Source organism: Nesoenas mayeri (genome assembly GCF_963082525.1).
Source record: "Nesoenas mayeri genome assembly, chromosome: 1".
In the NCBI taxonomy this organism is placed as follows: domain Eukaryota; kingdom Metazoa; phylum Chordata; class Aves; order Columbiformes; family Columbidae; genus Nesoenas; species Nesoenas mayeri.
This window is the reverse complement of record NC_137541.1, coordinates 116,992,106-117,011,119: the sequence shown is the minus strand read 5'-3', so window position 1 is coordinate 117,011,119 and position 19,014 is coordinate 116,992,106. Positions and strand designations below refer to the sequence as shown.

Genomic DNA, 19,014 nt, shown 5'->3' with positions numbered 1-19,014 from the left:
CCGCTTGTTTTCGAAGATCGATATATAATCACAGTGGTGCAGTACCCTTGAGGGTACCACAATGTACAGCTCTAATTGCATCAGCAATTTTGGTGAAGTTTATTCTTAGTGCACTTTATCCACAAGTATTATCTATAATTAATCTAATTTTGACTGAGGCCCGTGGGCCTATGTTGAGCTCACCAGAGGCAGACATTTGCGATGATAATGGCAATGTAGTTACACTAAGTTGGGTTTGATGAGAGGCCTTGTAACAGCTGAGGTAACCTGTGGTCCAGGCCAGTTTGTTCCAGGAGAGCAGGAAGTCTCCTAGGCTTCGGCATGTACCTTGCTACTGTTGTTTTTCCTCTCTAATGTTCTGTCAACATCCAGGGCATATGAAGAACGCTGTAATCATCGAAGGCAGGAAAGCCCCTACTGCAAAGACAATGTAGTCTTTAAAATTAGTCCTTCTCCCCTCCACCAACAATGTAAAGCAAAGGGAGATTGTTCTGAACTGTCATTACTAGTCCTGTTTCTTAAACTCCAAAGCCTGTGTCCATTTGCTGTGTCCATTTGCCTTCAGGAGCTTGCCCAGAAATCACTCCAGCTCTAATGCAAGTAACAAATTCTTGATATTAACGGGAATGACTAGTTATTCAGTGCCAGCACTGGCCCATCAGGTGGATCTCAGGAATATTTCCTTGGACTGGGCTGATTTGTCTGAGCAGCACAAGCAATTGTGGAAGAGCGCATCTCAGACTCTTCCATGCATGGTATTTGATTCTCTGCTTACAGTGTCCAAGCATAAGCTGGTCTTGCTGCTGCCTTCTGTCTTCCATTCTTGCCAGCAGGGCCTGTGATTTGCATTCTCTCTGTGACCATTTTCTGTTTCCCTTCCCCCAGCTTTTCCCCAAAAGCTACCCAGCAGAGCCAGCTTTCACAATGCTTCCTGAAGTGTGGCTTGACACTTGATTTATCTGTTCTCTACTGGGATCTTCTGCCCCACTTCCCCTTTGCTGTTGTTAATTCTCTCTTTCTTTTTTATGCAACTGTTACTGTGGATACTTTGTGTTTACAGATAATTAATCATGTGCTGCAGAATGCAAATTAAGAACAAAACAGAGTCATATCTTACTAATTGACTGTCTTGTTGGGTAAATGCAATGACAAAAATGATCTCTGCTAATATTCCATGCCAATATGGCATCTCCAGGTAAAAGACTTCAATCATTATTATTAAGTATTTTTGTAGGTATAGCCAACTATTTGACCAAATGTGGACATCCTGTAAAAATTTAAGAGTTCAGATAATTTCCATTACACCTCCTTGAACAGATCTGGATTTCAAATATAAGTGGATACATTCTTTAAAGATCTAAATACAACATTTTTTAACAAGTGCATTTTAATCCTTTCCCCTTCCTGAAATTTAGTGATTATTAACTGGTTTTAACTACTTTACTTAACACTAATGTAAGCTGTTGTTCTTGTGAACAGAAATTTGATTGTCAGTATCACTGATGGAGCGTTTTCAGAACATGAAGTAATTACCCTTGGGCACTATTATGGTGTGAGAGATGAATACAAAATAGACCTCCACTACCTCCTTGCAGTGGCTCAAGAAAAACTAAAGAAAAATAACTTCGACAATTTTGAACAACTGTCTGCGGTGCTTACATACAACGACTGTAAAAAGTAAGTTTCCTCTATTTATCCTAAGCTGTTATTTGGGAAGCTCTGCTTGTAAACCTACCTACTTTCTGTTTGTTGCTGAGAAAACCAAAGAGTATTATTTGTAATGTTAAGCCTCTTTCAGTACTTGACAGTAGACAAGGAGAGGATAGATTTTTTTTGTCTCTTTTTCATTTTGTTTGTGGACTTTTAATTATAGCTGCTGTACTGAACATTCTATGAGATAATCAGATGCCCATTCACAGGCCAACACTATTTTAAATCAAAGGGGGATAACAGTGATCTAAGGGAAGAAAGAAAGGATTTGTAACTGATTCTTTATATGACTCATTTACCCCTTTTGTTCTCTGAAGTCACAGATAAAGAATCACAGAGAGTCACTAAGGACCTCAGTGTCGGGGAGGCAGGCCACCATGTGCATTTCAAGTTTCTCAGCTTTGTAATAGCAAAATTTCCTGAAACCTTGTTTTCTTTACCTCTACCCCAATATTCCTCAGGTGTTTTCCTATTCACAGCAACATTCACTTGAAGTAAATCTGGAAAGTACCTAATGTACACTTCTCCCCATCTTTCTGTTTGTGTAGATGTGGAGTGCTGCCCCATGAGACATGCAGGACTGTTTGCAAGTCCTTTAAGTTGCCGCTGGCTGATGAGGATCTGCAACTTTTACTGACCATGTAAGTTAAGGGCAGATAGTATGACCTGCATGCATGGGTGCAAATCAATGCTAAGTATCTACTGCAGACACAGTTCCTAATAATTTGTCATTTATATAACATTACTAATTTGGTGATACTGATTTTGTCCCTGTACATGTGTGGACTTTCCTATTTACAGAGTATTTATAAGCTGAGGTGCATCCATCTTAGCAACTTCATTTTATCTGGCATGGTAGATCATCTGGGTTTTGACAGAATTCTGTGGAACTAGTCTTATGGGAATCAGCTACTGATACTTATCATGATCAATGCGATTCTTTTATTTTTTTTTTATTAGCTCTTCCTGTGTATATGTAAGGTAAAAACAATAATGATATGAAAGCACATTACATGGGTTTTAAGAAACATACCAAGATGAGTACAATGAAATGTCTTTGAATCAAGTAGACAGCATTAGTAGTAAATAAAAGTGGTTTGCCACTGCTATTAATCTCACCTGAGACGTATTGTAATTTTTAAAAAGGAAAAGGAGTGTTGACGTGGTTTTGGTATTTTTCTGTAGCACATTTAAGTGTTTTGAGACTAATTGCTTGGTTAGCTGTATTAATGGGAGAAGGTGAAAAAGAACTAATATTCAGTGCGCTTGTATTAAAGGCTAAAGTTCAGAGTAACCTGTGGTGTTTTGAACACTCATGTCATGTTGAGTTTGGTTTTCATAGCCAGATTTTATGGTAATAGGTTTAAATGCTTGCTCTTTGGTCTCTTCCTTGTGAGAAATCCTTAAATGTATTGTCTGTGCTTTCATACTGTGTTAAAAGCAGGAGCAGGTCTTGTCTTCTGTCATGTTTAGATGCTTTCAGGTAGAAATGCTTCTTGATTTCAGGAGGAATTGCAAACTAAGCATCTGGATTTATCAGATAATGAAAATTCTCTTGTCAGGCAGAAATGTGCTATCCATTTTAATACAGCATCTTTGTACTGCAAACAAGACTTCCTACTTAAATCAGTATCAAGAAGACTGCTTTAGAAAGCCTGAGGGGCTATTTTTCACAAAGGCCTTGTTTCCAGACCAAAACCTTACAGAATAGTTCCCTGCAGTAGCCAGAGAGATGACTTTGGCAATTTGCTGTTCATCACTTCTGACAGGTTACAAGCATTTGTCATCAGAAGCATGTCTGAATGTTAGCATTAATCTAAAACTAATTTTTTAGAACTCCCACTAAGCTGCCCAATGCAAAATGTGTTGGAGGACAGTTGACGTCCTGTATTAGACAAGGAGTTCTCATAGTTTCCACTTCATAAAAGCTGAAATTGAATAGATGCACAGACAAGGGACTGGAGATTTTCCTTCGTGTACTAACTCAATGCTGATGAAAAACAGACAAGCCTGACACATCATGGGCTCCAGAGACATGTTTATTGTTTGTGAATTTATACCAGGGAAAGCTTTTGTAAAATGAACCCCTTCTCTCCTTAAGAGTCTCAGTGTAGGCAGTTAAAAAGAGAAAGCCCAGTATGCGATAATAAAAATTAGAGATAAGCTTAGGAGACAAGGAGACTAAGGATTGGATTTCGTCCAGCTTTAGCCAGGTACCATGACAGCTGAGTTAGGATTCAGCAGCTGTAGGTTCTTTCTGCAGGCAATGGAGGAGTTATCTGCTCAGCCTGTATAAGAGGTGGGTTTCTAAATTACCATCCGTTTCCCTTTGTCTCTAAAGGGGCTGTGGTCCGCCTGTATTTTAAATTTCTGTAGGAGAAGGGTAAATGGTGTGCAGCTGGGCCTCAGAAATCAGTGTGAGAAGTACTTCACATGATGGAGTGCTATGTGTCATGCCAGGTCTGAGTTACAGTGTCAGCTGCTTGAAAAGATGGCAGTTCATGTGGTGAGTCACTGTGCTGCAGGTAAGAAGGAAGGTTGTCACATTCTTAACAATGTGTGCAGCTGGCGTTGCTTGGGAAGTTTGTTGTTACAGAGTCAGGGCAAGATTTTTTTAAAGTCTGTTTAATAGGAGTTAATTTCCAGTAATCTGGAAGTCAAAGACTGGAGCTGGCTGAATGAGATTTAGACTTTTCCTTTCCTCTCGCTTCCTGTAGTTTTCTTCAAGACTGAAGAATCAGGAAACAGGCAGGTTTATTGTTAGTGAAGAACAGTCTTGCTCCTGGAGAGTATGCAATTCAGTGTGGGCAAAGTTTGTCAACAATATTCATTCCCTAGTTAGGTTGTTTTTTGGATAAGAAACTGTTTAATTTTGTGTCCACTGATGCTTCTTAATCAAGTGGTGGTGGTGGTCCTCTGGTTTCTTTCTGTATTTATGAAGGAAGGAAGTGGTACAATAAAAGTTGCTGGACTGATTCCCACAAAATCAGTATATATAGCTAATGCACTAGCTGGACCCTATTCAGCTATAAAACGATGCTAGACAATGTGATCAGATAATAGTTGAAGGCTGAAACTATGTGTTTATTCAGCTTTGCTATCCAAGATTAGGTGGCAAAGAATTTTTCTAGGACTTAATGGCTCTGTTTCTCCATTTTGAAAGGTAATACTCTAAAAGTATTTATTATTTACATTTGTAAATTATACTGCAATTATCTGTCACTTATTAAAAGCAAGGGATGGGACTAGAAGTTACTGTCTAATTTTGTGGTCACCTCCAGATGACCCAGGGCTTTGTTTACTGTACCCAAAGACCATTCAGTTTCCACAGAGTGCAGAGAGAATTAGCACAAAGACTGAGATTTCATACGACCATTTTTAATTGCAGGATGGTGAAACAGTAGGATTTAGGTACCCGACAATGTGTCCATTTTTCCAGTTTACCTGAGCTGGCTTATTAAAACGTATTTCCTTTCTCCATCAGCATTTTCTCAGCTTTTAATCACAGGCCAATACAGACTTCTAATCACAATGCATTAAGCAATGCAGATGGTACATTGTTTCTGCCAGAAAACCACAAGAGTCATTATAAACATTTCTTCAAATTTATGCAGGCATAATGAACAATTATAGTTTGTTTAATAAATATATGTTGCTAAAGTGCTTAAGTAATGAATTTAGGTTTGTTTTTCTGTTATTTTTATTTACTGCAATGCTAATTGTATGCTAACAAGGACTTAAAAAGATGCAGTCCTTCCTCAGAGGGTATATAAACAGCTGGCAGATAAGGAAAGAAAAGAAATGAAGTAAAAACAGATGATGAGTTGACAAGTTTTATATGTTGATTGTTCCACATTGGTTTAGTTGTCAAGCATATGTCCTATTTGAAAAAATATTTATTTTAAATTCTGGTAAAAGCGGCTGTGTAGTTCTTCGCCACTGTTGGACTCTGGAGAGGAGGGCTTGTTATATTGAAGAAGTGAATCCCCAGTGGCTGAGGTAGCCATGCTCAGCAGCAATGGGGCTCCTACACGGTCATCCCAGTTCCCAAGTGACTAATAGGCCAGGCCTGGCCACTCCTGCCTGCTCAGATTTTCCCTGGTTTGTGACTGGGTAATAATTTCTTTACCTAGTTACCTACCTGTAAGGTTTTTTTGGGGCTGACCTGTTTCTTTCAGGAAGCAAACCCTCTTTTCCTGCTACAGCAAGTGTCCTGGTAGCAGGAGCAAGATTGGAAATGGTCACAAGATCTTTCTCCTGCGCTCTGTCTTCTGCTTGTTACCTTTGATGCCAGAGATTCCCTGTGCCATTTGTGATGAAAAGGCTCTCTAGCACTAATATTTGGATCTCTTAAAAGAAATGATTTCTGTTATTCAGTATGCTGAGGAACTGTTGGTTTAATTTCTAGTTGTTCAAGACATGAATAAATGTATACACAATTACTTAATTCATAGTGATCAGCTGCATAGATTTGTCTGTGCTTACTGTTTTAATTCTTTTCGTATGAGCAGTTTATGACAATTTAGGTGTATACCTGTGTTACCAAGGCACTAGCATGATGCTTCTCCTCTTTTATTATCAGATCAACTTCTTAATGTTATCAAAAACTAAGGAATTTAAAAAACTGTACATGTACATGAACTTTTTACATAAATGTTTGGGTTGCAGATTTCTTGATGGGAAAGAAAAAATATTTGTAAGTAGCCTTTACTCAGCAAAACATCCTCAGGAATGACCACAATTTGATTTAACCAGATTTTTCACACATTTGGAGTATTTAATTATGAATATATATTTTTAGAAATGGAAATGTGTGATTATTTCTGTCATTTCAAAGATAAAAAAAGGTTTGCAAACTACAATAGGGATGGAGGAGTGACCCTCATAGTCTAAAACCAGATGCATTGGTGAAGTCATAGGCCAAAACTGAAATGAAACATGGTTTCGAGAGATCTTTGTTGCATCTTTTTGATAAGACAAATCTAATTTCCTTTCCTGGAGAGCATGGTCCGCTTCAGTCATATTAACTCCAGCCACTGAAATGTATGGCATCTCTGTCCTAATAAGGCACAAATTGATAACATCTCCTCAGTCCATCTGAATGCTCTGTGCCAAATTGGAAGTGTGTGCTTTTAGTAGATTGATACAATAAGTCATAGCTGGAAAGAGATCTAAAGAGTAGATTTTTTCTTCTTTCTGGATTATCCTGGAGTAATATTTTAAGCTGCTTTCTGTAGCTATTTAAATATGAGTTTCAGAAATCCCATTTCCTCTGCCCATGTTAAAACGTTTGGTTATAGTTAACTTAATGTCCATGTTGTCATCTCAGTTCGATAGTACTGTCACATCAAAGGTCTTTTCTCCTTGTTAATGTGTGGTGAAAGCAGAAGCAATGCTCTTCTTGACTTCATTACTTCAACATAAAGTTTAAGCAGTTACACACCTTCGCTACTGCTTTAAAAATCCTGCTTGTGCAACTCTGCATCTTGGCAGTAAACTTAATCCTTTGACTTTCCACAACAAGCAAAAGATAGATGCATATATAATGAAAGAAAAAAATATTCATGATAGTTCTGAAATTCAAAATCTCTGTGCCATAGTTTTGTTTTGTTTTTTTCCAAGAGATATATGCTTTTTTATTGTCTTGTTACTTGTAATGCAAAACTCCTTTCTTTTCCCAATTGCCACCTGCAAAAGCCTGGAACAAAAAAGAACTCCCTAGAAGTGAGAATGATGATATTCTTTTATATTGGATATATTCCCCAAAAGTAAGGCTTTATGAAAATGTTAACTTGCGTGTGAGCTCTAATAAAGAAGAAGCTATCATAGGAGGGTTTCTCATGGCAATGTTTCAGGCTCCTCTTCAATACTGGTAACAGTAGCATTCTTTTCTGACTTCGCTTTCATCTTCAGCATAACTCACTGTACTTAACATCCCAGTTTATCACTAGCATCTCTGTTTATGGCTCTCAGTATATTTTATTATTATCTCTCCTGCTGACTATGAAATGAAAGATGTGGGGGGAGGAGAAGGAGAGGATGAGTTGCAGTTTATTGCAGTTTATTTTTGTCACTAGATTTATTTCTCCTCTTCTTCAGTATTGTTTTTCAAGTTTGTGCTGTAAATTCTCCCTTAAAGTACCTTCATGCTTAATTTTTACCAGAACCCTCTGCAGTGATTGAAGGGTTTTGAGGCCCATGTTTTGTGCAGTGCTGTTTCTTAAAGAAAATGATAAAATCGTTTTCTGGAAGACTTGTTTCCTCAAGATCATCTTGCTCCTGTGCAGTAGTATTTGTGTGACCAGATGACATGGCAGAATTGTTTAACCTGATGTTTTCCACCAAAGAATAGGTATTGAGTCTCACTAGTTGTATATGTCTCTCCGTGGACCTCAGTGAAGCACAGACACGTCCAGGGTGTGCTTATATGCCTGAAACAGGTCCCTTTTGTATGCAACTAGTCTTAGGTGAGAGAGGTATCATTCACAGAAGCTACTGGGACAGTATTTGTAGCAGAGCAGTTAAGTTGTCCATTTCAAGAACGATTTGCATGGTAGTGTCAGGTCATGGATATCTTTTGAGGATGTGACTAGTCCCACTGAAAAACAGTGGTCCCCGAGTGCCTTAATTACCAAAGTGTTTTGCTGAATTGAGGACTTTTTTTCTGAAGCTGCTTCATCCAAATCAATGGCAGATGATTTAGGATGATGTAGTTTACAAATCTGCTCCCAAGGGGTTTATTAATACAGGGTAATGATTTTAGAAATTTGAGGGAAATGGCATGTTCCACATGTGTCTGTAGACCTTAGCTGGCAGCGTATGCATCTTCATGCATTTAGGAGACCCTCATAACTGACACAAATATGTATTTATTCCACAGAAATAAAGAACAATGCCATAAAACTATAACCAAATTGCAAAGCTTGTGACTTAATTCTGGGTATTATTTGATAGGTTAGAGAGCTGTGTGTTTGTCAATTGTACAGTGATCCCAAGGTGTGTGCAAACAGCATTTTTGAAGGGTTGCTTATTTTCAGGAAATGATTGTAGAAGCCATATAAAGTAGGTCACTTGTGTTATAGCACAGCTATCTTGCATCATTCTACCTGTTTGTTTTCTACATAAAGGAACCATACACTGGTCATCCCAATTCATCACAATTGTCAGATCCCAGTGCTGGAAAAGATTGGGCAATGCATCAAAAGTAAAGTGAAATGAGTTGAAATGTAATAAACATTAAAGAAGTTGAATTCTACTATGAGAAACAATAATAAGGTGCAAGAAGTTTTTCAGTTCTGGCCCAGCCAATGTGTTGCTACGCTTGTACACAATGTGTTTGTAGAATGTATGGTATAGAACTCCTGACAGTTTGGTAGTGTTTTTCTGTACTTCTGCTAGTGTTTGGTAATAAAGGAGTTAAAAAATATTATCCTCAAGATAATGTATTAGTATGCTGTAGATAACATGACACAACTTTTTAAAAAAATTTCCTTTAGCCTTGAATCATTTTATGGTTATTCTGCTTAGGGTTGAAGATGATCATAAGCAAGTGGATTATAAAAAGTTTGTGGATGGGCTGAACTGGAGAGAGAATCAAATCCCTGCTTTCCAGACAATAAAGGTTCTTCCCAAGGTAAAACCAGTGTATTCCAGCAAAGGAACAGTACAGTATATTGATATGATTTGTTCAACTTTAACATGACTGCCTTATCCAAGAGAGATTACAACAGTTTTTATATTTGCATATTTGCACCTGTTTTCTTCAAGTATTACTTTTTTTCTGGGAGGTTTGGAAGGAAGCAGAGAAGACAAACAGGGACAAGGAGCCCTGTAACACCCCTGTGCTTAACAGGTGTCACATCTCTGCAGCGTGTTTCTAGAAGGCAAAAAAAAGAGAGAAAGGGAAACAGGTGTATTTGTCCATGAACGATGGGTGTGAATACCACTTCACCCACAAATATCGTTGTCACATGTCAAACAATCTGATTGCTTGATGAGGTAGTCAGGAAATACTTTAAACTCCACTGACACTGCAGAAAATAGCAATGTACTTTTTACAGCTCCATAGAAACTTGTACATGATACACCACATCACTGGTGGGCGTACAGCAAGAGTAGGATTGGTGGATCAACTTTGTACGTCTCCACCAGCCTGTTACTTACGGTAAATAACAATGTGGTATCAGCAAACTGCAGAGATTAATCTTACCCTCTTGTGCTGAATGGAACATTTTAAAATAGATGGTGCTTAAGGCAATTATGCTGATTTTTAACAACTTTGTAACAGATAAATCTGAAGCCCTTCTGCCAACACGTAGTTTTTCAGTTTTGGCCCAGCCAGTGTGTTGCTATGCTTGTACACAATATGTTTGATTGCATTCAGACTGTTTAGAAACATAGCATTACTTTAAATTCAAGTTCAGTGGTGACATCATTTAAACCAATATTCCTCAAGTACTGTGCTGTTATCCTGACTCCTCTCACTTGACTCACCAGCTTGTTCTTCTGTAGGATCTCAGACTGTTGGTGATGTCTAACAAGAGCTCAATGCTGCTGATTTGCTCTGCTTTCCACGGTGGTTTATTTTTCACCTTGTCATTGAGAAGAATTTTCCATCTTGTACAGATAAAATCAAAGGCCTTCCATGTGTTTTATACAGCAGTCGTGTGGTTCAAAGTGTGCATTAGGTTTTGTTCAGTGGGTATTCTTTGCTTTCACAGAAGAATTCTGTGCTTAAGTTATAATTCAATATTTAAACAATGACTGCTCTCAGGAGATTGCGCCAGGATAAGGGGCCTCATGAGTCTTGGACCACAGAAAAAGAGGGTCAGAGCCTGTGCCTGGCGGATATTTACCTTGAAGATGGTGCAAAGCTCTCTAACAAAAAGCAAGGGTGAAAGAAGCAGGGGCACAGACCCCCTTGCTGTTGAACATGTTTGGCCATTTTTTCCCCCTCACAGGATGTCTTATCTAGCCATTGAGCATGACCTGATTTTTTGGAAGGTGAGGGACGGAGATGTCTCCTGTGGGGTGAAGGTGGGGTGCAAGTGGCCGTGGAACCAAGAGGCAGCCTTCACAAGTTGAAGGTGTGGAGGAAACATGCTTGTGAAACAAGCAGGAGGTTGAAGTGGACATTTGTGGTGAAACGTTTGTTCTGATCAACATAAGAGATGAGGTTTTGTTTGGGTATGAAGAAGACAAGGAGTGGCCTGTGCCCAAGAGCCCCAGTTGAGAATGGTACATGGAATTATGGGAGGAAAGTTACAGCTGAAATCAAAAAGGGAGAAAGAGCATCACTAGAAATCATAATCAGTCATCATCATGCTGGGATAATCAGTTCCTCATCAGCTCCAAAGCCTTGCTGTAACTGTCATACTGATACATAGCACTATTTTTAATGAACTGTATCCAAATTGGTACCAGTATAGTTTACAGAGTTTCATTGACTTTATGATTTCGTTAGTTAGCTGCAATATCTAGGCTATCTTTGGTATGGTACAAAAATATTTTAATGAAGAGATCAGTATGGAATGGAAATAATCAGAGAAAGGAAGGGATTTAAATCTTGTTCAACTTTAGAATCCAATTGTCATTCTGTTTGTGACTTACTGTGAATTAAAAGCAATATTTTGGGGCTGCAGTACCCGTATGTGTCAGATAGATTTTAGCAGCAGAGTTGTGCTTGTTTAGCTGACTTTTAAATTCTTTCCCTCTGTGTCATTATTTTCTATGATTTTTGGTGTTGACACATAGATGACTTACAAGACTTGCAAGTATGAGTAGTTTAGTGAAGAAAAGATAGCATTATTTAATTTGAAAATATCTGAAAAAGGGCTAATGATAGAAAATATTTTTAATAAAGTATTCTGCAAGACTGATAAAAATGTGCACGTAGTAATCTTTTAAGAGAATATGCTATATAAAAGTCCGCTTTTTCACAGATTTGTAAGTGGAAATGAAGCATCAAGTTGACTAGCTTTTAATTTTTCTTGTTTTCAATATTATATTCTAAGATATTCTTTGGGTTACTAATTTCAGAATGAAGATGAGTGGGGTGAACAACCACCATACCTTCCTGTGAAAAAGATCAAATACTTACCTCTTCTGGATGATCTGTTTGGCAAAGAAGAATAATCTGATCCATGCGAGGGACTGCTTTTGGATTACTGTTTCAGCTCCAAAACTTACCTAGATACTGAAAACATTTCTTGCAAAACAAAAACCTCTGATGTAGGTTTTATTACATTTAATTTCTTATTCCAATGTAGATGTACATTTTGTGCATTTTTCTAACTCTTTCTAAATCAACGGTACGCTTTCGTGCTTATACAAGTATAATTAAAACTGTTTCCTCTAATCTTTGTGTCTGGTCATGTGGAGAACTTAAAAATATTGAGAAACCTTTAAGCCAAGCAGAGCAAAATCTGACTGACTTTGCTTTGTTCTGCAAGCAAAAGAGGTTATTGGACGACCTTTTAAAATATTAGCACAGTATGGTAATTCCTCTCTTGCTCTTCAGCTTCTGTTTGTCATTTTCTTTCCTAGATCCCTGTGGCAATGCTTAAGTACTGTCTGTGTCAATGCTTGTGATTTTGTGGAGGAAATACCAGCAAGGTTTTAGCACAGTATGAAGTTGCTCTGGTATCAGAGATAATTATAGCGTTCCTGTGTAGAAGTAAATATTTTGCAGGCATGGCACAGAAGCTATTAGTCTTTGCTTTTGGTTTTGAATGTGATTCAGCTCAGTAGCCACCCAAGTTTACTTGGGTGGGACATGTATGAGAGGAGGTGTTTCAGTACAATTTAGCATACAGCTTTCTTGCAGTAGCACAGTACTTCCCCTTTGAAAATTAATTGATGCCTTTCTCTTTGCTCAAAATCATGATGACTAAACGGAGTTCCTGTTAGCATTTTTGGTATCTTTTTAAGCTTATGCCAGCTCAAAGCCATGATTACATCTGAATTTACTGCATGCTTTTGTGAGAGAAGTAATTACTGCAGTTTAAAGAATGGGAGAGCTGAAGTGGAGTGGGGAGTCGACTCCTCTGCAGTGATTCTGCAGGGGAAGAGGTGTGAGCCAGCGCACCTCTGCCGGTGCCTGGGATACTCACACACTTGGTAGACTGACAACTCTGAGCTTTCTGTAATCTGAAATTAAAATTTGGGGAGGAAATGTTTGATTTAGAAGGATGAGAATTTAATGTATCTAAATCCCCAAACTGAGGGAAAGACGGTAGTTTAAAGAATAACTTAATTCAGTAAAACTGTGTCTTTTTTGAAACTTTGAGATCCCTTTTAGAATTACAGTTCTGTTTAGAAATACCTTCTGCACTTTTGCATGACAATGTAAATGAAAATTTTAATTCTATGTCTCCTCTCTAACCTCCCTAGCTCCCGAAAAGAAACTATTTTCCCACCATCTGGCAAAATATGAAGCTTTTGGCAGCTTTTAACCTTTATTGTCAGCAAAAAAAAGGACTTGGGGCAGGGCATAATTACATGTGTTGCTGCTACTTAGCAAGATGTTTGCAATAAAACAGCAAAGTGATGGTCTGTGTTCAGGGTGTCACAAAGAAAACTGTGAAAACTTAAAGTGCTCCAAGTTGTAGACAAGGCCATGTACTGCTTTGTGATCAAAAGAGGAAGATTGTTCCTTACATGACAAGAAATATGTCTGACCACAGGGATAGTGTCAGGAGCCAGAACAACAATAACTTGTGTTTGAAGCCAGTTTGATGAAGATTTTTGCAACATGCCACCAAGACTGAGCTTGACACTTGAAATGAATGCAGTTGCCCTTGTAAATTCTTAATGTTCTCTGGACTTCAGAAGGATATGTTTCAATTATGGAAATCTTGTACAGCCAAAGGTTTCCAAGAAAGATTTACTCTGAACATTTAAAACTTTCCAAGTAGCTTTTAGAGATGCAAGATTCACTGTAGCTTGTTTTCCTTTAAGTGTATAGGACAAAGAGGACCCTCTTTTGAGACGAAAAAAAAATTGCAAGAAATATAATCTCTTATAATTACATGTGGAACCCTGTGTAGAGGTCTGGTCAATCACGGTCTAGTCATGGTCAAGAAAGACGACTTCAAACTGGAACCAGTACAAAGAAGAACGAGAAAGGTACCTGAGAAAATGGAGATAAGAAAACAGCTAAAAGTATTTGTCTTACTTAGCAAAATAAAATGAAGTTTCAGAGATAATGTGACTTCCCTCCGTAAATATATTATGGCCAGGAGAGGAAAATAATCTGTTCCAGTTAAGAAGATGGGTAGTCTGTGAACAAATGGGTATAAGTTGCCACGAATAGATTTAAACTGGTCAACAAAACGTGGTTTCTCACTTCTAAAACAATGAAGGTCTCTAACAACTTTCCAAGACTAAAGTACTCAGTCCTAAGATTGAGATGGGTCACCTGATGACAGTCATTTTAGCGTGTTTATTAATACCCTTCTGAATTTTTATTCTAACTTCTCTTTCTCCTCTTTTCCCATGCATCTTACATAACCCTGATGAGCACAAAAGGATCTTCTAGGAGCAGGGCAGACGGGCCTGAAAAATATTTTCAGTACTTGTCACCATGCTCACAGTGTGTCATATGCTGTTGTCTGAAGTGTTATAAACACTTTTCACCAGGTTTTCTTTTTTACAAGCAGCAGTACTTCTAGAAGGGACAGCCCTAGCCAATGAGCAGTCCAATGATACTCCTGGTATAATGTGACTTACAGCATATGCTGCCCAGAATATTTCAACCTCTCCTCTAATCCTAGCACCAGCTTCTTCTCTCTTTTCACATTGCTGATGAGGGGCCTGAATGAAGACAATACCACAATATTAAGTTTCAAGGTGGCAGGAGGCCACAGCTTTAAAGCATGCATCGCATGAAGGGGAAGGCAGCCCTCACAGTTGCCATTAATCTCAGCTCTTGATCTCTGTAGGGAAGCCAAAGATATCTTCTTTCAGCAAGTATCTGTGCTGTCCATGGCAGGAGCAAAGAGATTCACATTACAGTACCAGCTCCCCATCTCACTGCTGGGGTCTGCTGCGTGTTCAGTGCTAATTTTTATTTCCTCAAGTTGGCATTTGAGAATAAGAGGCTTCAGGTTCTCTGGGATAGTTGCTGCTGCAAGCAACTGGCCAGGCTGCAAACAGCAAAGAGGACCAGTCTTTGTGTGCAGGTGGGTGCTTGTCAGCTCGTGACCTTACATCAGCTGCTGCTCCTGTCCCATGCAGAGTGCCTGCTCTGGTCACCAGCAGATGTGTCCCCTCAGATGTGGTAGCCACAAGCAGCCATAGACAATCTGTGGACAAAGATGAAGTTCCTCACCAGGCAATATTTTTCTGTGTCCTGACCATCATACAGGCATTTACAGTATTTTTCTAGACAGAGACACTTGTGCCGATGTCAGACAGATGTTCATCTACACAAATTAAAAGATGTCAAAGTCCTCCTTCTGCATTTGTCCCTTTTGCTGTTGTGAGTTGATCCTACTTCATGGCAGGAAAGCCCTTCACAGAAAAAGTTTGAGCTCAGTTGACTCCTATATATTTTCTCTCTGGCTTGTTCTTTTAGCCCAGGACACATTTCTGCCTCCCAAAGGTGAACTTTCTGTGGGAAAACTGCAGGGATCTTAATTCTACAATAACCAAAATGTTGGATGTTTTCAGTCACTGGACAGCATTCAGGTACAGCAGTCCATTTATCACTAATAGTAATTCACCAGTCTCTTGGTTGCTGGACCCTTCTGTGTGTTCCCATGGTTTGAGACATGGAACTAAACGTTAGAAGAATTTTCCAGTTTTTAACATCTTGTAGTCATATGTAGGTTACTCAGTGACATGGAGGGAAACATTAGTTCTATAAGAAATAATGTCCTGTACCTTCAGTAACTTTTCCATGGGATGTTTACTTGCAGCATTTCTTCCTCTTTGAGGTGGCTCAGCCAGCAAGCCCCAGTACAATGAGAAAAACAAAACGGCAGCATGTTTGTGAAGAAGTTACAATATCAGGAAGAAAATTGCCACAATCTGAGCTCAGTCAGATTTTTAAAGTTTTTGTTTGTTTGTTTTAGAGGTCAGTATGGATAACATTTGAGAGAAAAATATCTTGAAAGAAGACTTTTTAAAGTTACTTTTTACTATGAATTAATTTCTTGCTGCTTGTTTAGGGTGGTGAGTGAGACCAGTTGGAAGCAGCACTCATGTTTTAGGCAACTGTCAAGCAAGCCAGATTAAGGGTGTGGTGGGGAAGTCCGTGTCCCTGCAAGTTTCTCATGTAAAGTTCAAGACCAGTGAGGGAGCATAACCAAGAAGAGGAAGGAAGTTAATAAAGATATCATATATTAAGGTTATGGATTGATTATATAAACTCTTTCTCTGCACAGCTGGGCATTTCTGAATCGTCTGGAAGTTTCCTCTGATACATACTACACACAAATAAACTAGCTATCCTCATCTGCCTTTCGCTGTAGCTGCCTGTCTTATTTGCTTTCCTCTTTGGTCAGACTAGTTTCATATTAAAAACTACGAATTAATAGCAGTAAAGGAGCTGATTCACAAACTTCCCCAAGATCTGATGCAAATCCCTGGCAAGCGGCACAGTGGGGTGATCTGTAACAGCAAACATTCACTGTATCACCTAACGGTACTTTAGAGAACTCTTTCTTCCAAAGGCAAATCTGTTGGAAGAATGACATTGTCTTGAAAGATGAGAGGAAGACCTTCTGCAGAGCTGCTGTGGCACAGGTGGGATGCAGCCTAGTCTAAATTAGTATGAGGTTTAAGGGTGAGACTTATGTCCCTTACTTGCAGATGTCTACAGTGCAGATATCTGCACCTGCAGTGGCTCTGTGGATCCCTTACATGCGGATGGAAGTGCAATGGGCACCTCCAGGGAGTGACCAGCCTACAGGAATATCTGCAGGAGTCATGATGCCTACACACTGCCCCTCTCTCTGTGCTGCCTGTGGAGGGATTTAAAACAACCATCTAAATGCTGATGTTTGCATTGCTGTCAACTGAGATGAATCCCACCCTTGAGCTCTATTGTCATTGCTAGAGGAGCACGGAGGTCAAGCATGGTGACCACTTGGCTGCTCCCCAGCCTTGCTGCAGGTTGAAGCTACACCGCAGTGAGTGCAGTAGGTGTAGGAAGGGCAGCTGTGGGTAGTCCGGGTTGAACTGGGCAGACTGGGCAGGGAAGGCTGTGAGTCCACGCTACGTGCTGACTGTGCATGCCATCCCTCTCGTGGGGCATTCTGGAGCTCAGAGCCATACTTAGCAGGAGGACCTGACTTTCCTCAGTGAGCTTGACTCAGGGTCTGGGCAGTGGGTCTTGGTGAAATTTCACTCCAGGAAAACTTGAGTTGATTTAAATGGAACTAGGACTTCTCTTGTTAGAGTTCTCTGAGAAGCTAATTTAGCAAAGTATTTAAGCATACACGAGGCTGTCCCATTTTCACAAAGCCACTGGAGTGTGTGCACAAGGCTTACTAAAATACATCAAATGAAGCACTGGTGGAAATGCTTTTTTGACAAGGAGGAATTCCTAATTGGAGGCATTTAGGAAGTTAATCATTGTAATAAAAAAAACGTCCATATGAGAAAGTAGCAGTGAAAGCCGGCAATATAGAATTGTCTGGACATGTTTATACAGACTATATATTGTGTGTTGTCATTATAGTTCTTCTGCAATATAAGCTAGCAATTAGCAATTAAATTCCCATTATGGGATTATGTTGGTAACTGAGATAAACTGTAAGCGTGTAACTGGTTTGAACCTTTCTTTTAACTAACCCAAATACTGTAGTACTTATATAATTTAGAGATAATATCCCCATTAGTAGAGTTTATGGCTCAATAAAGAGTTCCCACAAGTTCATAAAAGCCAAAACCATAAACACCAGGTCTATTAATGCAATAGAAATTCTGTGCCTCCCTCTATTCTTGGTGGTCTAGATAGAGCAAAGGGAAATGCTCAGGAAAAAAAAATCTGGCCGTATAAATATAAATGAATTGTCTCCAAACCCATCTGGAAATTTCCTCTCCTCCCCATGTCCCAGGTGGTCTGGCAACAGTGATGCATTCTACTTTTTTCTTCGGGCAAGAACAAGAGCTTTGATTTGAAATAATTTACATGAAAGGATTGTGTGTTGGTGTCCTCACACTGCCCCTCCCTTCTGGAGAAATAGGAACAAAATCTTTTCTAGAGTTGGGTTTCAGTGTTTCAGTGTACTTTTCTATTATTATTATTCCTTTTTATATAAAAAGGAAAAGCTTCATCAAAGTGCCTGGACTTAACTGTTTTTGAATAGTTGCTGCTGGCATTTTTCCCCCGTTTTGACAGCTAAATGAATTTTAGGGAAAAGCGCCTGCTTGCCCAGAAGTTAATACAGGCTGAGCTTTTGTATCTCAAACCTCTTTCCATTTGGAGCTGAGGGAAGTGATTAATTAAGCCATTTGCAAGAAAAAATGAACCCTTCCTTTGTCTGAAAGAGTTTTATTTTGGATTACGGTAGTGTGCCATTTTGCTTGGCAAATTGTTGCACAATGGACCACCTCTATCTGGTCACTTGCTTTGCTGCTGGAGGACATTTCTTCCTACGTTGTTAAAACCATACTGTTTGTATTCATCAAAATGCGTGAAGTTTTTGTCACGACTGGCCAGCTGTTTTCAGATGGATGTGAAAAGCTGGAGATACACCACAAAGCCTCTGCTTTTGCCCTCCCTCTCCCAGTAGGTAACTCATCCTAGGACAAAACACATGGTTTTTGTTTGTTTTGCTCTGGCATCACATCTTCTAGTTTGCCACTTTTTGGTGAGAGTTTGTTTCCAGAGTAAGCATCTCAAGTGGCTGTTGGGATTAGTGCCTATCACCTCACTGCCACTGGATTCCTGACCTTTACGCTTGCGAGGGAATTTGTCCCTTAGTACCCCAGGAAAGCTCATTTTCATGAAAGGCAGCAACTCAGACATTTTGTTCTGTCGAAGTATGGTGAGTAGTGAGCAAATATGGTCTCTCTTGGACTTCGTGCCATTTGCATTTCATTGGCTTTCCCGGTTTATCCTGAAGTTTTAAGTTTCCATAACAATGGTAACAAACAGGCAGATACTCCCCCAGAAATGTGCCTGCCCACTCCCTGTCACCTTCCGTGTCATGTTTGCTCAGTAAAGTTTCATGGCCTCACAGCAGGTTCAGAGATGCCCCTTTTGATTCCCGATTGGCAACCACATCATGAAGACAACCCAAGACCCGAAGCTAATCAAATATTCGAATGATAAAGATTCAGCATCTTAATGAA

General features: G+C 39.2%; 1 protein-coding gene across 1 annotated transcript in view; it reads left to right on the top strand.

Moving 5' to 3' along the window:
• EFHC2 (EF-hand domain containing 2) overlaps positions 1 to 11,844 on the top strand; it is a gene marked incomplete at both ends in the record, with an annotated part of 66,783 nt that extends 54,939 nt beyond the window's left edge. Inside the window, 4 exons of the mRNA XM_080360912.1 lie at positions 1,480 to 1,677; positions 2,259 to 2,351; positions 9,238 to 9,343; positions 11,749 to 11,844. Coding sequence (XP_080217038.1) covers positions 1,480 to 1,677; positions 2,259 to 2,351; positions 9,238 to 9,343; positions 11,749 to 11,844 — 493 coding nt within the window. The remainder of the gene's footprint in view (positions 1 to 1,479; positions 1,678 to 2,258; positions 2,352 to 9,237; positions 9,344 to 11,748) is intronic.
• Between the last annotated feature and the right edge of the window lie 7,170 nt (positions 11,845 to 19,014).